At 41.2% G+C, this 19,175-nt stretch overlaps 1 protein-coding gene across 2 annotated transcripts; it reads left to right on the top strand.

The window, feature by feature from the left end:
• The first annotated feature begins 153 nt into the window (after positions 1-153).
• On the top strand, positions 154-19,054 carry slc37a2 (solute carrier family 37 member 2). 2 transcript variants are annotated; one of them, XM_068330887.1, is made up of 18 exons: positions 154-761; positions 2,600-2,681; positions 3,706-3,796; positions 7,591-7,669; positions 7,757-7,892; positions 8,709-8,785; positions 9,073-9,239; positions 10,360-10,397; positions 10,516-10,620; positions 12,604-12,694; positions 12,806-12,868; positions 13,041-13,126; positions 13,285-13,333; positions 14,104-14,177; positions 14,291-14,369; positions 15,342-15,439; positions 15,576-15,640; positions 17,490-19,054. In XM_068330887.1, exons 1-18 carry the CDS (start codon positions 697-699, stop codon positions 17,503-17,505), a joined length of 1,461 nt encoding a protein of 486 aa, XP_068186988.1. In that variant the 5' UTR covers positions 154-696; the 3' UTR covers positions 17,506-19,054. The 2 variants fall into 2 exon arrangements, with proteins under 2 accessions (XP_068186988.1, XP_068186987.1); XM_068330886.1 differs by having other exon boundaries at positions 156-761; positions 10,477-10,620; positions 17,490-19,050.
• Positions 19,055-19,175: the final 121 nt, after the last annotated feature.

The following is a 19,175-nucleotide window of genomic DNA, read 5'->3' as shown; positions in this document are numbered from 1 at the left end:
GGTACCATTTTTATCGTCATTAAAAAGTAGTGCCAATTCTTTTATCCAATAGTGAACCCCTGACTATCTCACGTAGTTTTGATACAGAGCAGACATTTAGGGAGGAACTTTTCTTCGGAACAGGAACAGATCTGTTAATGCTAAACTCGTGCACTGGTCGTGGGGTGTCACGCTCCCCCCACGTCGAAGGGGTCTCTGTTCGTGAGACCTTCAGGAACTAGCGGAAAATTCAGCGCTCTCACCCTCAGCTGTTTCCGTCCACCATGACCGTCACGTGGTCGCCTGGACGCTTCGTGTGGAATTTTGTGTGGCATATTCTTCGTCTGCTATTAATAATTCTACGTCTCGCGGACCTGGCTGGTTAGAGGCAGGCCGTCGCCCCCCCCCGTCCCGTCCCGCCCGGACCTTATAAACAACCCGTACAGTATGGAGAACTGCTAGTCTTCTGCGGACCGTGTCACCCAACAAAAGACTGCATGGCTGTTATTCCATTCGTGTAGACCTTTATTTACCGGACTTTGTTACACGAAGAAACACGGATCGTGGGCGCCCCCCGCAGCCGCAGCTCTCTGACTGCCGACTTCGGTTGTTTCAAGTACTGTACAAGAAATTCTCTACAACCGGTTCGCGGAATGCTGTGACTACGGGAAATGCCTGGAACCAAGATTTAATCTGAGGCGGTCTACAAATTTCACGATGAAGTCGAAGTCGAGCCTGGCTCCCGGCATTCGACTGATCACGGCCTTTTCTCGGGACAGTTGGTAAGTTTCCTCTTCTTTTAGTGAGTCCTGTTCAGGATCCAGTGGACACACTGCTGCTCTGACTTATCGCCCTTCGATGAATCATTGACCCGATCGCCACAAAACCCTATTTAACATTGTTAACACAGTGAGTTCATTATGAGTAACTTCATTATCAGTGTCACACAGCGTGTAATAAACACGTTACCACCTCGGTTTCTCCCGGACGTCTACGTCTGCTTTGTGAGATTCGAACCAAAACGCTCAGAAAACTTCGGTATCATTCAGATTTGACCGATTCCAGCATGTTCGGAATCGGTCAAACAAGAATCACGATTTTACTCACAACTCAGTTTGTAGTTGTGATCTGGTGCTATAAGAATTAAAGTCATGGTGAAAACAATAATAATAAATGGAGAAACTGATTAAAATTTAATAATCAGTTTCTCCATTCCGATGAGATGAGCCTTAACATTATTTACTTAACTTTTCTTCACACATCTAATATCTTTCTTTTGCTACCAATAAACTTTTAATTACAGGAGAGGAAACAAGTCTAAATTCTGATCGTCTTATCAATTTGATTAATCAACCTATTATCACCAGTGATTGCAGTAATTTAATCTTAAAACTAAAGCTTTGTTATGAGGTTTTTAACATATTTAATGGCATTACACGTCTGTTACCAAACACTTTGAATCACAGTATGACGTGCCTATGTTAATTACAGCCCTTTGTCTCGCTGCCCTGCCATGTTTCTGATCTATGTGATAAAACATGTACTGAAGCAAGGGAAGCAAGAGGAGATCATAACCCTGGTTGTTGTTTACACTACCAGTACTAAACGTACTATGCTACCAGTACTGAACGTACAGTACTACCAGTCCTATCACGTTCTTAATTTCCCTTCGGGGATTATAACAGTATATATATATTTTTAAATTAAACCTAGTCTACCCTCCTAAACTAGCTGGAGAAGCATTTAATAGATAGATACTTTATTAATCCCAGAGGAAATTGCACATATCCACTGCTCAGACATTACATAATGAATAAATACTGTACTATTTGGTCTAGAGACAGTGTCACTGAGGAAAAGACAAAAAACAGAGCTGGAGGTAGCAGAGATGAAGATGCTTAGGTTCTCTTTGGGAGTGACCAAGATGGATAGGATCAGGAATGAGTACATCAGAGGGACAGCACATGTTTGAGGTTTTGGAAATAAAGTCAGAGGCCAGACTGAGATGGTTTGGACATGTTCAGAGGAGAGATAGTGAATATATTGGTAGAAGGATGCTGAATTTTAAACTGCCAGGCAGGAGGCCTATAGACGACAAAAAAGGAGGTTTATGGATGTCGTGAAAGAGGATATGAAGGTAGATTGTGTGAGAGAAGGGGGATGCAGACGACAGGGTTAGATGGAGGCAACTGATTCGCTGTGGCGCCCCCTGAAGGGAAAAGCCGAAAGGAGAAGACTCCAGAAATGTAGAGGCTCTTTTGAATGGAAATTGCAACTAGTAAAGCATAAGTAGCTGTGAGTACCTTAAGTAAATATGTAAATACAGCTTGATTTTTTCCTCTCAAGGATGGTAAAAATTTGTCTACGTGATCTAAAACCATCATCAGTTACCTTACATCTCCCAGTACGACGTTCTGGTAGCAGCTTGTCTTCTTGCTGGTGTGTGTGTGTGTGTCATTCATGTAGTTTAAAGGCATTTATAAATCAGTGCATAATTCAAATTATAGTCGTTTCTATGCATTCTGAAGTCTTCTGTGTCAATAATGCTGTGTTATGTCGCATGAAGTAAACAGATGTTTTCTGTGTCTTAATCCTGTCGTCTTTAATCTGTATTTTGCAGGTATCGTGGTTTCATTCTCCTCTTGACCTTCTTGTTCTACACGGCCTACCATCTGTCTCGGAAACCTATCAGCATTGTCAAGGTGACTGCAGCTCTTATCTACTTGTAGTGTACCCGGTTCACACCGTTCTGATGGAAACCTGCCAAATACAGGCAGTGGGTTTCCTGCTGACTGAGCTGCTGCCTGGATCCTTCATGTGCAGAAATAAGGAATAGGAAAGGTCATGTTCCTGTTATTGAAGCGTTGCGCCAAAATCAAGCTGCAGATTAACACCAGATGAAGTTTGAAATCCAGACCCCAGAGCCCCGCCCACACGATGACAGATTTGTTTTGAAAACGATTCGCGTCCACACGACAGCGTTTTCAAAGAAATCTCCTTCCACACGTAAACGCATCAGTGCGTTTTCGAAGACTGCTATAAGCCGTGGTGGCAGTATTGAGTCAGATTTTATCCAATCAAGTGTTTTGTTGTCACAACCACACAGGCCCATAAATATGACGTCACAGAGGTTTTCGTCGAATGCAAAACGTCAGCGTTTTTAAAAAGTTGCGGATGTACCATCCACACGACAACGCAGACCCAGCGTTTTTTTTAAAAATCCACCTAGGACAGCGTTTTCAAAAAAGTTGCGTTTTCGTTCTGGATATCTGCGTTGTCGTGTGGACGGAAGGCTTAAACGCAACAAAAAAGTTGCATTTTCAAAAAGTTCCGGCATCGCCTAAGTTTCTTTTTTCTTGGTGGACATTCCTGAAGTTAAAACCTCAGGCTGTGACAGGCAAATGGCTGCTTTAAATAATGTCATCAGAGTTATTATTCCTAACACAGCAGGTTTATCAGGCTCTGCTGAATATCTGAAAATAGAAGTTTTGTACTTGATGTCTGTTCCTTAACTTCAGTATGTGTTGAAGCGCATATAATGTTGTCTGGTTACAGTGTAGCATTGTAGCCTAAACCCTCATTCCATATTTCATGCAGGCCCAGTGTAACAACACAGTTGTGTGGACTTCATGGCAGCTGAGTGGGGCTGTATTAATATTTACTATGCATTAATAAGAATGAATATGTCACGGCTTCATCTGCCTTTCTGTTTTCCCTGGTGATCAGAGTCAGCTGCACAGGAACTGTTCTACCGTCATCCATCCTGCAGACCTCAACATAACCAACAATGCGACATGGTGTGACTGGGCTCCCTTCGGTAAGTCCTTTACTTTACACTGGTTTGATGATCGCTGTATGAGAGCATACCAGAAACATGTTGTTCATCATACTTGTAATGAAGCAGATAAATAAAATCTAAAACTAAATTAATATGATGAATCAAAGCAGAGGAATAATTTACAGTGTACTCCTCCCCACACACACACCCTCCCCCCTCCTAATGAGTCTCCCTGGAAAGTTTCACCATCGTTCACACCTAGAGTACAGTGAAACTGATGCTAATGCTAGTGAGTCACATGATGCCTCATCAAGCAAACAAACCACTTATGTTTACAATTAAGGTAACATGCCATAATAGCCCTTTTCATTCAGCTCCTCAGCTCTAGGTGTGTCTTTAATGACTGTGGTTTAGATATCTGATCTTGTTAGAACTGAAGCCTCAGTGATTAAATGTCTTCAGACCCCGTTCAGAATTCTCTAATCAGATCCCACCTGCAGGGCTTTCACAATGGAAAGGTGTCAGAAGACTGTATAAATGAATAGATTTATGATTAAATCTTGTTGTCAGGTACAGAAAGTGAAGAATTCCACTCAGTGTTTCAGATTTTCTTGTTTTCATGAAACAACAACTTTGGTAATCGTCCCCAGTTTCCCAAGGCTGAATCCAGAGGACATCAAGAGCTCTGAGCTCTGTGGAAGTTATTAAATTCACTGTGTGCATCATGTTATTTATTATTCTCTGTTTATTTTGTTAATACAGTGATACATCTACTTACGAATGTCTCTACTTATGAAATTTTTTACTTACGAAATTTCTCAGCAGGAAAATATTACCTCGACTTATGGAAGAAATTTCGACTTACGTAATGTAAAAACACAGTATCGGCTGATACTCGAATACTGATTTTCTACTTACGTAATTTCTTCCGGAACCAGTTAATTTCGTAAGTAGAGGTACCACTGTACTCTCTTTTCTTTACACTCAAAGACACATCACACTGTAACAGATGGATTAAATTAACTTTAATAATTAATGTCAACATACTTAATGACGAAAAACATTCAGACTGCCTCTTCATCCTGACACAAATATATTCTTGTTTTGACAGATAAAACTATCTGTCTGTCTAATAACAAGATACATGCAAATATTTGTTTGAAATGTGTTCTGATAAACTCCCCAGAAGCAAACCGTCCTTCAGTAAGGTGTTGCTCTCAGACTTTGACATTTTGTGCATGTATTAGTACGAGGAGCTGAGTTCAGTGATTAACCTCACCACACTGGGAGTATCTAGGTTTGGGACAGTGTCTAAGGGCTTTTCATTTAAATTTTGCCCTGATGATCCAGAGCTGATCCATTGGTTCATCTGACTGAGCAGCATCACGCTGTCGATCATGCTGCACCTCTGCCCTTAAGGGTTCTGTCAAATTTTAATGAAGCGGGAATTGAACTGCCGATATCTGATCAGAAGGCGTCCTCTCTACCACTGAGCCACTGCCGCCCCAATAACAGCAATAATACAGGAGAAACAAAAGGAACAGCATAATAATACTTAAATACATGGTATAAAGAAATCAATAAGACAAAAAGAAAATAAAAAATTTTGGCTTTAAGAAGATTTGCGGTATTATTCACACTGGCCTTCTCCCTCGTTCTTTCTATCTTATCCGGTTCCTGAGTGTACAAAAGTTGAAAATTGACCTTGACCTAGTTTTCTCAAGGTCAGGGTCATCATCTCAATTTCATCCCCTTTGCCGCCCGAGTAATGTGCTTTTTGTTTCATCTTTCTATCTGCAACGGTTGCATTAGCTAGGCTGCCTGCCGGCAGAGTTGTCTGATGGCAGAGCAGCGGTACCAGGCTTCGATAACGTAGCGAAACAGGGAATTTAGAACAATTCTATTCATAAAGTTTGACTGACTGACTGATCTCACTATTTCCCAACTACTTTGGTGCCAGAAAGAACCCATTTTAAACTTAATTGGTCCAAAAAATGGCATTGTGCTGTCATCTGGATTCTAGTGACGGTCCATTCTATTAGTTTGCGGAAACACACGGAGAAACTTGCATAAAGGTGAATGAAAACCCCCCAAAGCTGAACTTCCAGCCTTTTCTGAAATTTCAAGAGCAGAGTAACTGCTAGACAAAGGTGCCTGGTGTGCTAATTGATTTGTAAATGCAGTTGATACCTGAAACAACACGTTAGAGGGGGGGGGGGGGGGGGCATTTAGGCTTGTGTATTCTGTCTGCAGCAACGTGCTGTGAGATTCAGGGCGGTGAGACACCAACGTGAAAGTCAGTTCTATGAGTAAAACAGTGTCGCATTTGCCAGTAAATTAGCAGCCTGACATTAAAAACTAGTTTAAAAAATAGTTTAGGACACATAGCAGCAAATAGCTGCACCTCACCTATGACTGGACCACCGATCGATCGAAACAGTATTTAATTAATATACGAAGGCGAATGTAGGAACTTAAATATCTGCTTCGGACTTCCATTCGTAATGAATTTAACCAGTTTTTAATGTAAGGTTTTTTAATATGCGTGTTGACTTTTTTCTAAAATGACAAAGTGATCAAGCGATCAGGTTTCCTTGATGAGGCGCAGAAGGGCTTCATTGAAACAACTATAGGGTCATTCACAGCTGACTTAGGCCCCGTCCACACGATGACGGATTTTTTTGAAAACGCAACTTTTTGAAAACACATTGAAAACAATTTGCGTCCACACAGCAGCGTTTTCAAAAAAAATTGAACTTTTTGAAAACGCTGTCATGTCGACGCGAATTGTTTTCGATGTGTTTTCAAAAAGTTGCGTTTTTAAAAAAATTTGTCATCGTGTGGACGGGGCCACAGTCATGAATGCTCTGGTTAGTGGACGGATAGCGCAACTACAGCCAGTAGTTTTTTCAAATCTATTTTAATTTTTTTATGCGCCTTATAATCCCGTGCGCCTTATATATGAAATAAATTATAGAATAAACAATTCATTAAAGGTGCGCCTTATAATCCAGTGCGCCGTATAGTGCAGAAAATACTGTATTTGAATAAGCTCACTTGAAAAGTCTCACGCTGTCACCAACTCCACCTGTCAATCAAGCGCCCAACCAATCACAGCGCATCTGCCAGAAGGAATCACGTGAATAATGTAGCATAAGGCATCTGCTATGAAATAAATAAACATGGACTTCCCAGTCAACATAACTTCAGAGTGTCATAACTGTTCCAACAATTTTCATATTTTTGAGCAGAGACTCCAAACTACAGGAACGACACAGAAAGTGGCAATGACTTCTGAGTGAAACATGCTGGCTAGCACGAACGGTCTGTCCAGCTATGGTTTCCGTTTGGAATGGTACAATCGATGATGTACTGGGCTTGCGCTAGCCATTCGCCACATCGCCATAGGCCACATCGCCATAGGCTTGTAAATTCCAGACTGGCTACAAGGTTTTTAGCCTGTGTAGCCACAGTGGCGTTCTTAGTTTTAGGAAATAAAGGCTAAAGCTTACAACTTTTTTGGACTCGCGAAATCCCTGAGCGATAACAAAGTTTTTCTCTCGCTAGCACCGCTATTTCTGTCAGCAAATAGTGGACAATGAAAAACAAAAAGATTGGGGAACAGGTTCTGAACAGCATGTGTTACAACCCCACCCCCATATATCACACATAGGTGACAGAGGGCCATAAACCCCATACATTAGAGTTGCACTGGTTTCCATTGATACCAACACCTCCCATACTTCATGTGTGACTGTGGGACACTAACAGCCCTCCATACATCACAGGTATACAGTTCACCATCAGGCACTAACCCTGTGTTGTCTGTCTAGACCAAGACAACTACCAGACGCTGTTTGGAGTCCTAGATAACTCATTCCTGGTCGCCTATGCCATCGGCATGTTTATCAGGTAAGTGTGACTTAATAGAAATTATCTCATCTTCCTCTCCCAATGCTTTTTGTTGTGAAGAGTCATCATCGCCTCTTGTGTTCACAGTGGGATCTTCGGAGAGCGTTTGCCTCTGCGCTACTACCTGAGCGCTGGGATGTTGATGAGTGGATTGTTCACGTGTCTTTTTGGCCTGGGCTTCTACTGGAACATCCACTCGTTGGGGTACTATGCCCTCATTCAGGTAAAGATGAGGGCATAGCACTGTCTACACCTGTATGCACGTGTAGACAGTTCTTTATTCTGTTTCGACTGGCCATACCCCCCCCCCCTCGTACTTGCTGTCCCAGTACCACACGGAACAAACACAAGCCCCCTCCTGACCCCATGTACGTTGAGAAGTTAAATAGAGAGGATAAATTAGACCTAAAACACACAGATTCCTTGAGGTAACATTTGAAGTTGTTGCTTGATACAGAACTTATTTTACTTACAAATATTTCCCTCGGAACTGTCAGCGGGTTGACATCCTGTCTGTGGTGCAGGTGTGCCCCCCCCCCCGCTTAAATCTGGAATTGGAACCTTTAAACCTCAGGAGCCTTTGAACAGCTCTCCACCTGCAGAACTTCTGCGTTTGACCTGATCTTATTAGAGATGGAGGTCTCAGCAGAGTGTCAGATTCCCAACATGCAGTTATGTTTTAAATACTTTTGCTGACTACTGATACAGTTGATGCTGCCGAACAATTTAAAGAACCCTCAGATCATGTCTGCTATGATTTGCTGATGGGAACCAAACTGGAGATTTTGATTTATTTACTGTGAAAGGTTGCCATCATAGAGCAAAAGTAAAATATATGAAATTTACAATGATGTAAACCAAAAAAACTGGAAGTAGAGAATGTTTGAATGTCATCCACCACCAAAACTGTCAAGCTGCACTCCTGTGTCCTCTCCTTCCTCTTCCATTAGCTCTGTAGGCCCATATTTTGGAGACTCTATCAGCAAAAAGTTGCTTTTTTGCAGCAAACTAACACAAATGGGTTTCTCCCTCTCTGCAGGTTATGAATGGCCTCATGCAGACGACAGGCTGGCCATCAGTGGTGGCTTGTGTCGGAAACTGGTTTGGGAAGGGGAAGTGAGTAATGTATGCTTCCTGCTGACTGTGCAGTCTAAGATAACCAGCTGACTGTATGTATTTGTTGCACAGACAGCATTTGCATTTTTGGGCTGACACACATGTGTATTTATACCAAGCTAGATTCCATATTGTACATACAGTCATGAGATTGATATAAATTTATATCTCATTGTCAGAAAAGTATCGTATACGCTGAACTGTTCCTCACACTTGGTTTACCTTAATAAAATGTGCTTTATGAATAAAACTGCCCTCAACTCATGCACTTGTGTTTCCATCATCAGACGCGGCCTCATCATGGGTGTGTGGAACTCTCACACCTCCGTGGGAAACATCCTGGGCTCCCTGATTGCTGGCGTCTACGTCTCCTCTGCGTGGGGATTGTCCTTCATTGTCCCTGGACTCATCATCGCCTCCACCGGCATCTTGTGCTTCTTCTTCCTTGTTGAAAGTTAGTTTTACCTGATCAGTGACACTCACTTAGTAAGCTCACAACTGGATGTCTTTCACAGCCACATGATGTGTTGCTTAAAGGAAAACAGCAGGCTCTACGTGGTTCATTAATCTGAGCAGTTCCACATTTAAGGCTGGGAGGGTTTGTCTATTGTCCAAAGTGATCGCTGAGGCAGTGCTTCACTAAGCAAAGGCCTCTCCATCCCCTCTCTTTGAGTTTTAGTCTCTGTCGGTGGTGCGTTTGCTGCAGTTCAGCAGTGGATCAGAGCGTGTCAGCTGCTGTTTCAGGATGTGTGTGTTGTGTGTTCAGCATCTGCCACAAGCGCTGGTAAACAAAAAGTGGACGGTGGAGTTTTACTCCTTGCAAAGAATCGCTCAAAGATATAGGTCACAACATGAAAGTATTCACCTCTTGAATTGATTGTTCATTTATGTTACAAATTTCCAAGTTCTAAAACTCCCACATGATTAATGTACAACAACATAAGAGGAACTCCAAAAATCTTCACATTGAAAAACCAAAAACAAAATGATGTTCCTGATTAAATAAAACAGAATAGACTATTGAGCATTAAAAGGCTTAAATGGTAACATCAGTCATTTCAGTCGGGCGGTACGATGGCGCAATGGGTACTGCTGTTACCTTCGTAGGTTCTTTATGGGTTCTCCACCCCCCACCCCCCCAAAAAAGCAACCAGGTTAGGTGAATTGGTCATTTTAAATTGTCTGTAGGTGTCAGTGTGTGCGTAGATGTTTGCCTTTTGTGTGGCCCTGTGGTGAGCTGGCGCCTCATCCAGGGTGTACCGAACTACAATCGTCTTGTGTACAAGAAAATGAATCATTCCAGTTCAGAGTTAACATTGAAGAGGTTTAACACAAGAGCATATGCTGGAACCTGAGTCGTTCTTACAGGCTGTATGTTAAAGCTTACTTTTAATATCATGTTCCTTCTTGAGCCTGAGTGATTTCAATCATCAGTTGCTGTTTCAATGTATATTTTCCCTGTTTCTGTTTGTTCTTATATTTAAATGCTACTGTAACATTTAAATTTACCAGTTCTATCCGTCCATCCGTCCACCCGTTTGCGTCTCAGTTTCACCTCTTCCTCTCTTCTCCAGAACCTGAAGATGTCAACTGCTCCCCTCCGCAGCATCATGTGAGTTCAAACAGAAACATTACTCTCTCTAGTTAATCTGTATCAAGACAGTTCAAAGTAATGCAGGTTTATCTTGTAGAATGATCAAGAAAAAGGTGAGAGGGAGCCTCTTTTGCAGAACCGTGTTGACATACCCGTGAACGGTGACGCCATCCATGAGTCAGTGGAGGTTATGGAGGAGAACACCAAGGCCATCAGCTTCTGTGGAGCTCTCTGTATACCAGTAAGTAGAAACCGTGACAGCTGGATTCTCTTTGATGAAATTTACCAGGTGACGTATTTGGTGACAGAATTATTGATGGTGTATTTCATGATTTGAGTTTTACTCTCAAAGAATGTTTCATATTGTAATTTGGCACAATAGCTCTGAACCTTTTTCAGGGCGTGCACTGCCTCTCAACCAATAGCTGATCAGCTGGGATCAATCCTAGAAAGTATGAGTTGTTGTAGAAAAGATGGATTTATAAGGTTGTGCCGAAGAACTGCAGCAAGTGTCTACAATTTGGATACACATTCGGCGCCCTCTGGTGTTAGAATTATGAATGACATGCTATTTTATGAACAACAGGATTATTGACATTTTCCTTGAAACTAAAACAAGATACTGTTATTAGATAAAAATAGACCATAGATGATTTTTATCCTGACCAAAACTAGATTTACAAAATCAAATTTGTGAAATTTGGCAACATCATAATTATTTTTCTATTATTTTCTCTAGTCAGTACAAATGAAAATGAAATAATAACTTGAAAATCTAATAATTTGACTAGAACAACAATGATACTGTACTCTGTGGTAGAGGCCACAAATTTCTAGAGTGAGATGATAGATCTGTTTACTGACAAAGGGTGGTACAATACTGCTCATCGGTGCTTAGTCACGTCTGACCCGCTGGCACAAAGCTTAATACACATTTTAAAGTGTGCATGTTAAATGTGCATGTTTTAATATGCATGTTTAAAGTATTTAATATGCACCTTTAACATGTGCATGTTAAATTCAAATTTGTATAAAAATTCAGTAAACTTTTTGTCTTATCTCTTCATTTTTTTGTGACACCAGTGCCTGTTTGGATAGTTTTAATTTGAAACTGGGCTTGTGGTAGCCATTCACCACTTCGCCATAGGCGAAGTAAATTTCATATGGCTACAAGGTTTTTAGCCTGTGTAGCCACAGTGGCGTTCTTTTTTTTAGGAAAAAAGGCTGAAACTTACAACTTTTTTGGACTCGCGAAAATCTCCGAGCGATAACATAGGAAAACAAACTTTTTCTCTCGCTAGGCGGAGTGCATCTTCTTCTTCTTCGTCTTCTTCTTCATCGACGCGCATGCAGACAGAAATAGCCGAAGTGACCCGAACGCTCCCCATCATTTTGAACGCTCCCGATCAATATGCACTCGGGTCATGACCTCCTCTCGTTCAATGAAAAAAAGGATTCTATTTTTTCAAACTAAACCCGCGAATTGGTGTACAACAAGGCGAGGATGATTGATCGAAAGAAAATTAGAATAGTGTTTTATAGTAGATTTTGTGTTAAAATTGTAATTGAACAACAAATGGTGAATGCTGAGAAGGGGGTAGGAGTGGTGACAGACCTATCAGAAGGTAAATGAAAGATATTATCACTACATTTTTGTGGTCTTAGACTTTTGCCGGTCATTCCTATGACAGGCAGGAATGACCAGTGATGCAAGTAAATGTGTATTCACCTCGCTTGCCATAATAGCAAGTAAAACTTGCAAGTAAACATTGGGTAATATTTTGTATGACTGTATCTTCACATAGTGAATGCAAGTTTTCAATTGTTGAATCTCACATTTATACCTGCATAAAGTAGGATAGAAAAAAAGATAGTTAAGCTTGAACTGTTGACTTTAGTGTATTTTTGTAAATAAACTGAACAGAAGATTTTGCCATCAGAATGCACCAGAATGCAGGTAAACAACCCCACTTTCTGAAAAAATTCCCAGGGGAGGTGTGTAACTGTCACTAGTGAAAATGTAATTTCAGCTACAGTAGTCCCTCGTTATTAGTTAAAGATTAATTTATTCATGAATGTTGCGTAAACATCCAATATTTTCATAAGATTTAAGAGGATGATGCTGAATAATAATTGTTATTAATATTTAGCTCTTTTGTTTGTCTGGGTTTCTTGGCTGTGTCTGTCGTGTGTTGATGAAACCCATGTTCTTTCTGTCTCACAGGGAGTCATGGAGTTCTCTCTATGCCTGCTGTTCGCCAAGCTAGTTAGCTACACCTTCCTGTACTGGCTTCCTCTTTACATCTCCAATGTTGGTCAGTCCTGACACACAAGTAGAAATAATCTGAATATTCTTTCAATCTAATAATGTCTCCTGTCCAAAACCTCACGTTTCACTGAACATTCTTTTTGTTTTTCATTGGCAGCACATTTTGACGCAAGGGAGGCAGGAGACATGTCAACATTGTTTGATGTAGGAGGAATCGTGGGTAAGCTTTGAACTGTGGCCAATCAAATATACCATGTGATCAGAATGTTAGTAGCCTGTTCGTGATGTCAGGTCACAATTTAGCCTGTGGCTAACATCAGTATTAACGGTATTACAGAGCCACTGCATGTTGTGTGTTTTTAGAAACTGAAGATGATGCTTTCTGTGTACAGGAGGCATCATGGCAGGTCTGGTGTCTGACTACACCGGTGGGAGGGCCACAACTTGTTGTGCTATGCTGCTGTGTGCTGCTCCAATGGTGAGTGTCCCAAAGGTCCTTATGTCATGACGGCACAGTTGTCGTCTCATGCAGGAGTTCACTGGAAGTCAGTAGGATGATGGAGTCATTTTCATCACTGCGTATCTTTCTATAGTCTGGGTGAAACAGGCTGATTGTTTCCTTTAATTACTTTCCAGCTGTTCCTCTATAATTACATTGGGCAACGAAGCATCGGCACAACCATCGGTAAGACCAGTTTCATTATTTCTTGTTTTAGTCCTGAATATCATGCTTGTTTTGTTTTTTGTTTTGTTTTTTTGCTTTAGTTAATTCTGGTGGCTGATCCTGAATTGATATTTGCAGTTAGATCATCATCTCCATGTTTACTTAACTCTGACTTTGCTTTAGTCTGCGTGCCGCATTCAGAGTTAGACTCTCCTGAATATGTGGAGTTCAGTGGCCGTAACAGAGCTGCACGCAGAGTAGCGAGGTTCACACGAGCACAAACACCACATTTATGACAGCTTACATGTACACTGTTAGTCATTTTGGCACACTGAAGAAATCCTGGTTGTAATAGTTCAGCATGGAGAGAGCGAAGCCCTTCCTCAAGCCTGTTTAATCTCACGGTTGGTTTTGTGGTCCAGGCTGGTGTGCCGAGCAGAAAGAAACACCAGAGGTTTGGTTTTTCTTTCCATGTAAGCTAATTACACCCACCCACATATTTCACTTTGCTGGAGGATGAAGCAGCAATTAAAAAACACTCTGAGTCACTGCGGTTGCTGAAAAATAAGTCACAATACGTTGAGTCGCAAAATGTGACTTCTATCAAATTGCAGTATAAACAAATTACATGACTGTTTGGACAGCTCAGTTTTTCCATCATGAGTTCTTGACATGTTGCTGCTCTCGAGCTTCCTCAGCTTGACGCCTTTAAGCGATTGATTGCCCACAGGTCCTCAGAGATCAATCTGTCTTTATAACGCAGAAGTATTCATTACAGTTTGTTCCTGCAGGGATGCTGCTACTGTGTGGAGGCCTGGTCAATGGCCCGTATGCCCTCATCACCACTGCGGTGTCTGCTGACCTGGTGAGGATTGAAGCATCATGGGAGGCTGTCATATTTGATGCACCTTTCTCATCAGTTACACACACACACACACACACACACACATTAAAGCACGCCCTCTCTACTTCCAACAGGGGACGCACGAAAGCCTCAGGGGGAACTCGAGGGCGTTGTCAACGGTGGCAGCGATCATTGATGGCACTGGTTCCATAGGTTTGTATGGAGCGTCTTCATCGTCAGGATGTCTGTATTTGTGATACGCCGATAGTTGAACCAATCCTAATGCTGGCCCTTTTAAAAAATTTTATTTAATTTTATACACTGTAATAATCTCCGAAGGGAAATGAAGAACGCACACTGTAGTTTTTTTATTTAGTAAATCACACGCATGCATATTAGTGTGTAAAGGACCCTGTAATACACACAACCACACACAAGGGGGCCTGTAGGCATCAGTCAATCAACTTTTATTTATATAGCGCTTAATCACATCTGAAGACATTTCAATGCACTTTACAGATAGAAAGCCAACAGTAGTCATGCAGTGGGAGGTAGGGTGGCGGGCAGCTCCTTCGTGGTGTGCCAAATGAGGGGCTTGTGAGGGGGACGGCGCTTTGCTCAAGGGCGCCACGGCAGTGCCCCGGAGGTGAGCTGACACTTCCCACTGTCAGCTCACTTTTGGGTGTTTTCTTTTTGGGCGGAAGCGGGAATTGAACCGCTGATCTCAGAGCATTGGACAACCTGCTCTACCGCCCGCTTTACCACTGAGCCACTGCTGGCCCCCTTTAGCATGTTATTTTGTTTACCCTAACATGGAGCTTACGACACTACTGCAACAAGCTCTAATGTTAAGAAGAACCTGGTGTAGAACAGGTTTGTCAGTCTGATGGTAGAGCCTGTTCTGTCAACAATGAGAAACTCAATAAAAACATATAGATGCTGTAAAATAATTTGACAACCTGAAGCCTTTGTAGACCAGAATAAACCTGATCAGTTCGACTGAAAACAGATCAGAGGAGGGTGAATGGCAGGTTCTAGTGAAGCTGTCACAGCTGCTCTGTCCAGACCCACCAGATCAGAAGAACGGGCTTCTCCCATTCAGATGGTGTGCGTCCTGATAATGTGTACACACATTATCAGGACGTGTGTCCTAATAATGTGTGTGTCCTGATGTTTTTCCTGTAGGTGCTGCGTTGGGCCCTCTGCTGGCCGGGTTGATCTCTCCCACCGGATGGAACCACGTCTTCTACATGCTCATCTCTGCTGATGTCTTAGCCTGCCTGGTAACACACTCCACCTTATGTGTTCACTCTTTCTTTTGTTGTGTTGCTCAGTGCAGTTTTTTGTAGGCTGATTATCTTATCCTGACCAATGATTTTGTCCCGTTATGCTTCTAACAACACTTGTTTTTACCTTCAGTTTTTGTCCAGGCTCGTTTATAAAGAAGCTCAGGGTTGGTTTGGGCAAAGACACCAAAGTAGAGGGTAAGTGTCATCATTTTGATTTTGAACTTTCAACTCATTATTCATACAGAAATAGTTTACGTTGAAAAACATAAGTTTTGTGCTGGTGAGGTTGAATAATTTCAAATGGGGTGGGGTTCTCAGAGGTGGAGCAGGTTAAGGCTTGCTTTCTTCTTGCCAGGGCCGCCCCCGCTGTTACAGCATTTATTGTTTATGTGGGTCCAAAAATTTCAACCCTCAACCCAGTGCCACAAACACATGACCCTCACCAGATGGGGTTGAACACAAACATCAGACACACTAATGGGCTTATCTGAGCCTATCCAAACAACAATACTGAGGAACACAACAGCCGATCAACCATATTTTTATTTATTAAACATGGTGAAGTTCAAACACTCTTACTACACGTCTGCTATATATCTATCTTTCGAATAATTTTTAAACATTATTACGTCCCGCTTCAAAGCGGTGATGTATTGCAATTGTCAGCTTTTGTCCGTTCATTAGTTCACCAAATATCTTCGCAACCGTTGCAGATAGAATGATAATACAAAAAGCACATTACTCGGGTGCCAAAGGGGATGAAAATGAGATGATGACCTTGAGAAAACTAGGTCAAGGTCAAATTTCAACTTTTGTACACTCAGGAACCGGATAAGTTAGGATGACGAGGGAGAAGGCCAGTGTGACCATAGATCAAAGCACTAGCTTTGATCTATGGTCTTAGATATTTTCTATCCTTAGATATTTTTGCACATATCTCGGGAACCGGATGAGGCAAGGGAATGAAAATTAGATCACAACCTTGACCTTGAAAAACTAGGTCAAGGTCACATTTTCACTTTTATACCTTTTTAGGTACACATCTATGCAATTTCCTCCGGGATTAATAAAGTATCTATCTATCTATCTATCTATCTATCTATCTATCATCTCTGAAACCTCTTGACAAATAGAACTCACCAGTTACATGTTGGATCATGGGTTTTTTATTAAGGCCCTGTTCAGACTGCAGGCATATCAGATTTCCTTCCATATCAGATTTTTAGGGCTGACTGTTCACACTGTTTTTAGCAAGTGTCAAAATGCGATCTGGCTCTGTTCAGACTGGGCCACATTATCGGCCGTTCTGACCAGTTGCCCTAACAACGACGTCAGGGTTGAGTCGTCATTCCTACCACATTACCGTATTGGCAATATCACTGCCTGGTTAAGGTGGAGAAAATCTCACACACACACCAGACCTTGTCAATTTCTTCTTCTGTTTTTTTACTGCTTCGTAATGCGCAACGCTCTTCTGTCTGCTGTCTTGCTCTTGGGTTGCGGATATGACGTCACGGTCCGCCATATCCGATTGGAGTGTTTGGAGCTGTTCAGACTGCAGAGGCATCTGTCCATGTCTGACATGAAACTACCTCCCGAATGTGGTTTCAATCCGTCCCGCAAAAATCAGATTTCATGTGGTATGGGACTTTTCAGACCACAAACGAGATATGCGACATCAATCTGGATTGGCTAAAAATCAGATATAGGCGACTAGTCTGAACAAGGCTTATATGAACCTGACCTATGAAAGTAGGTCAGGGTAAAATTATGAATTCAGTGGTGTCGCAGGATGTTGCTGTTTCTGATGGCCTTGTTTGTTTTCTGGAAAAATGACCCATGGGGTCAAGATCCCCACTTTGGGAAACCCTGGTCTACAGTAAGCTATCAGTCTGGCTGTGAACAACCTTACAAAAGTGTGTCTCCTGAGATGTCACACAACCTCAAAGAATCGTTTAATAATGACATTCATTAATAATTGTATCTTTGTCTAATTATTATTCTCAAACCAACTGTAACATTGTATGGATTCCTTTTATACCAGTTTTAAAGAATTCTGAAGCATACCAGGAACTTGGAAATCAGACACACGACGGAGGGAAACAATCCTGAAAACTTCAATATATGGACAACTTCAATATATGCTGAACTGGAAGGAAGCTATTGATGGAGGATTTTAGGCACTAACACAATGATTAAAGCCTTATTGTTCTTGATTAACAGAGAAATATACTTTCATAGAGACATTTTTATGACTAATTTATGAATCTTGGCTTGTTTCTTTTAGTATTCTAATGTGCACGCTGTACATTATGTTTTCATTTTTATATTTCATTTGCCATGCTGCATCCTGCATCTATCAGGGAAATGTTTTGGTACTGCAGCGACCAGTGTGATATTTTGCATTGTGTTTAGTCTTTGAAAGGTGTTGATATATGATGGAGGAAGTTTTCTTTCCAGCTTCATTTTATCTTTGAGTTTTCTGGATGGAGGGAGTCCCACATGTTCTCTCACTTAAACCAGAAAATAAAAACTCAAAGCATCACTCATGGATAAAATTATGAATGTCAAAGAAAAGTTAGTATGTAAATATTTAATGTATATAGTAAGACTAAAAACAACACAGTAGAAAAATAAAATATCTAGCGTGAAATGTCCTTATATTTTCTTTAAAATTCTTTAAATGGTTTATTATTAAGTTATAAAATATTTACACACGTAAAAATTATACATGCACGGGGTAACCTCATAGCTTTTAATAAATGGTCCTGTCGTGTGATTGAAGCCTTAAATAGTTATGTATTAATGCTTTTTGTGGTGACTTTTTGAGTATCAGGAAAATGGGAGGAGAAATAAAGCATTCAGAGAGATTACCAACTGGTTTTTAAAGAAGGCATTAGCTTTCTTTATATTTCCAAGGAAATGACATCTATACAACATTAAAAAGAAAGAAATGAAAACCTGTGGCTGGCATGGCATCAACCATGTGCTTAAGGGTCGTAAATAACATCAAATGCATGTAGACAACACTTGGTTCCCTGAAACCTCCAGGTCACATGGCAAGGTTCTCACTTTCTCTTTAAGGAGTTCCTGTTGTATCCCATTGCTGTTGTGATTTGTTTGGTTTATTGGATAAGTAATGTTTACCAATGCATTATACTGCTGTAAAATAAAATGTACAACAAACTTCAAGGTGAAATGGATTTCTTTAAAGGGTTGCTAAACAACAGGTCACACTAATCAACTAGTCTGCAGAAGATGCTCTTGTTCTGACCAGCAACCTGACTTTCCTGGGTTATTTGGAGAATATTTAGCATCCTGCTGCTTTCAGGGATCAGCCCTTCAGTGAAGAGATGCGCCAGCAGGTGGCACTCTGATTCCCCAACTCCTCCAAAAAACATGAAACTTTCAGGATTGCTGTCATTAAAATCCACTTATGTAACAATGTGTGTAACAATGTGGTCTATGTTTCAGTATTTCTGATCCATCGTTTTAAGAGTTCTACTCTTTATATCTTGTTAAACTATCGAACCGTGAGCTTTCCCGAAGTGTTTTACGATCTTTTCATGATTGACCTGGAAATTAAAATACGCAAGTTTCCTTTGCCCAAAGAATTTGACTTGTTGTGTCCAATTTGCATGAGAGTGAAATTGTTGATTTTCTTGAGCAGTCTCAGTCTAATTAAACGTATTCCTGTTGCACTCTCTGTGTTTGAATGTTTGAACGGGCC

This window comes from Antennarius striatus, chromosome 13 (assembly GCF_040054535.1).
Source record: "Antennarius striatus isolate MH-2024 chromosome 13, ASM4005453v1, whole genome shotgun sequence".
NCBI classification, from domain to species: domain Eukaryota; kingdom Metazoa; phylum Chordata; class Actinopteri; order Lophiiformes; family Antennariidae; genus Antennarius; species Antennarius striatus.
Note: the sequence above shows the minus strand (reverse complement) of the source record. Positions and strands in the feature narration are given on the sequence as shown.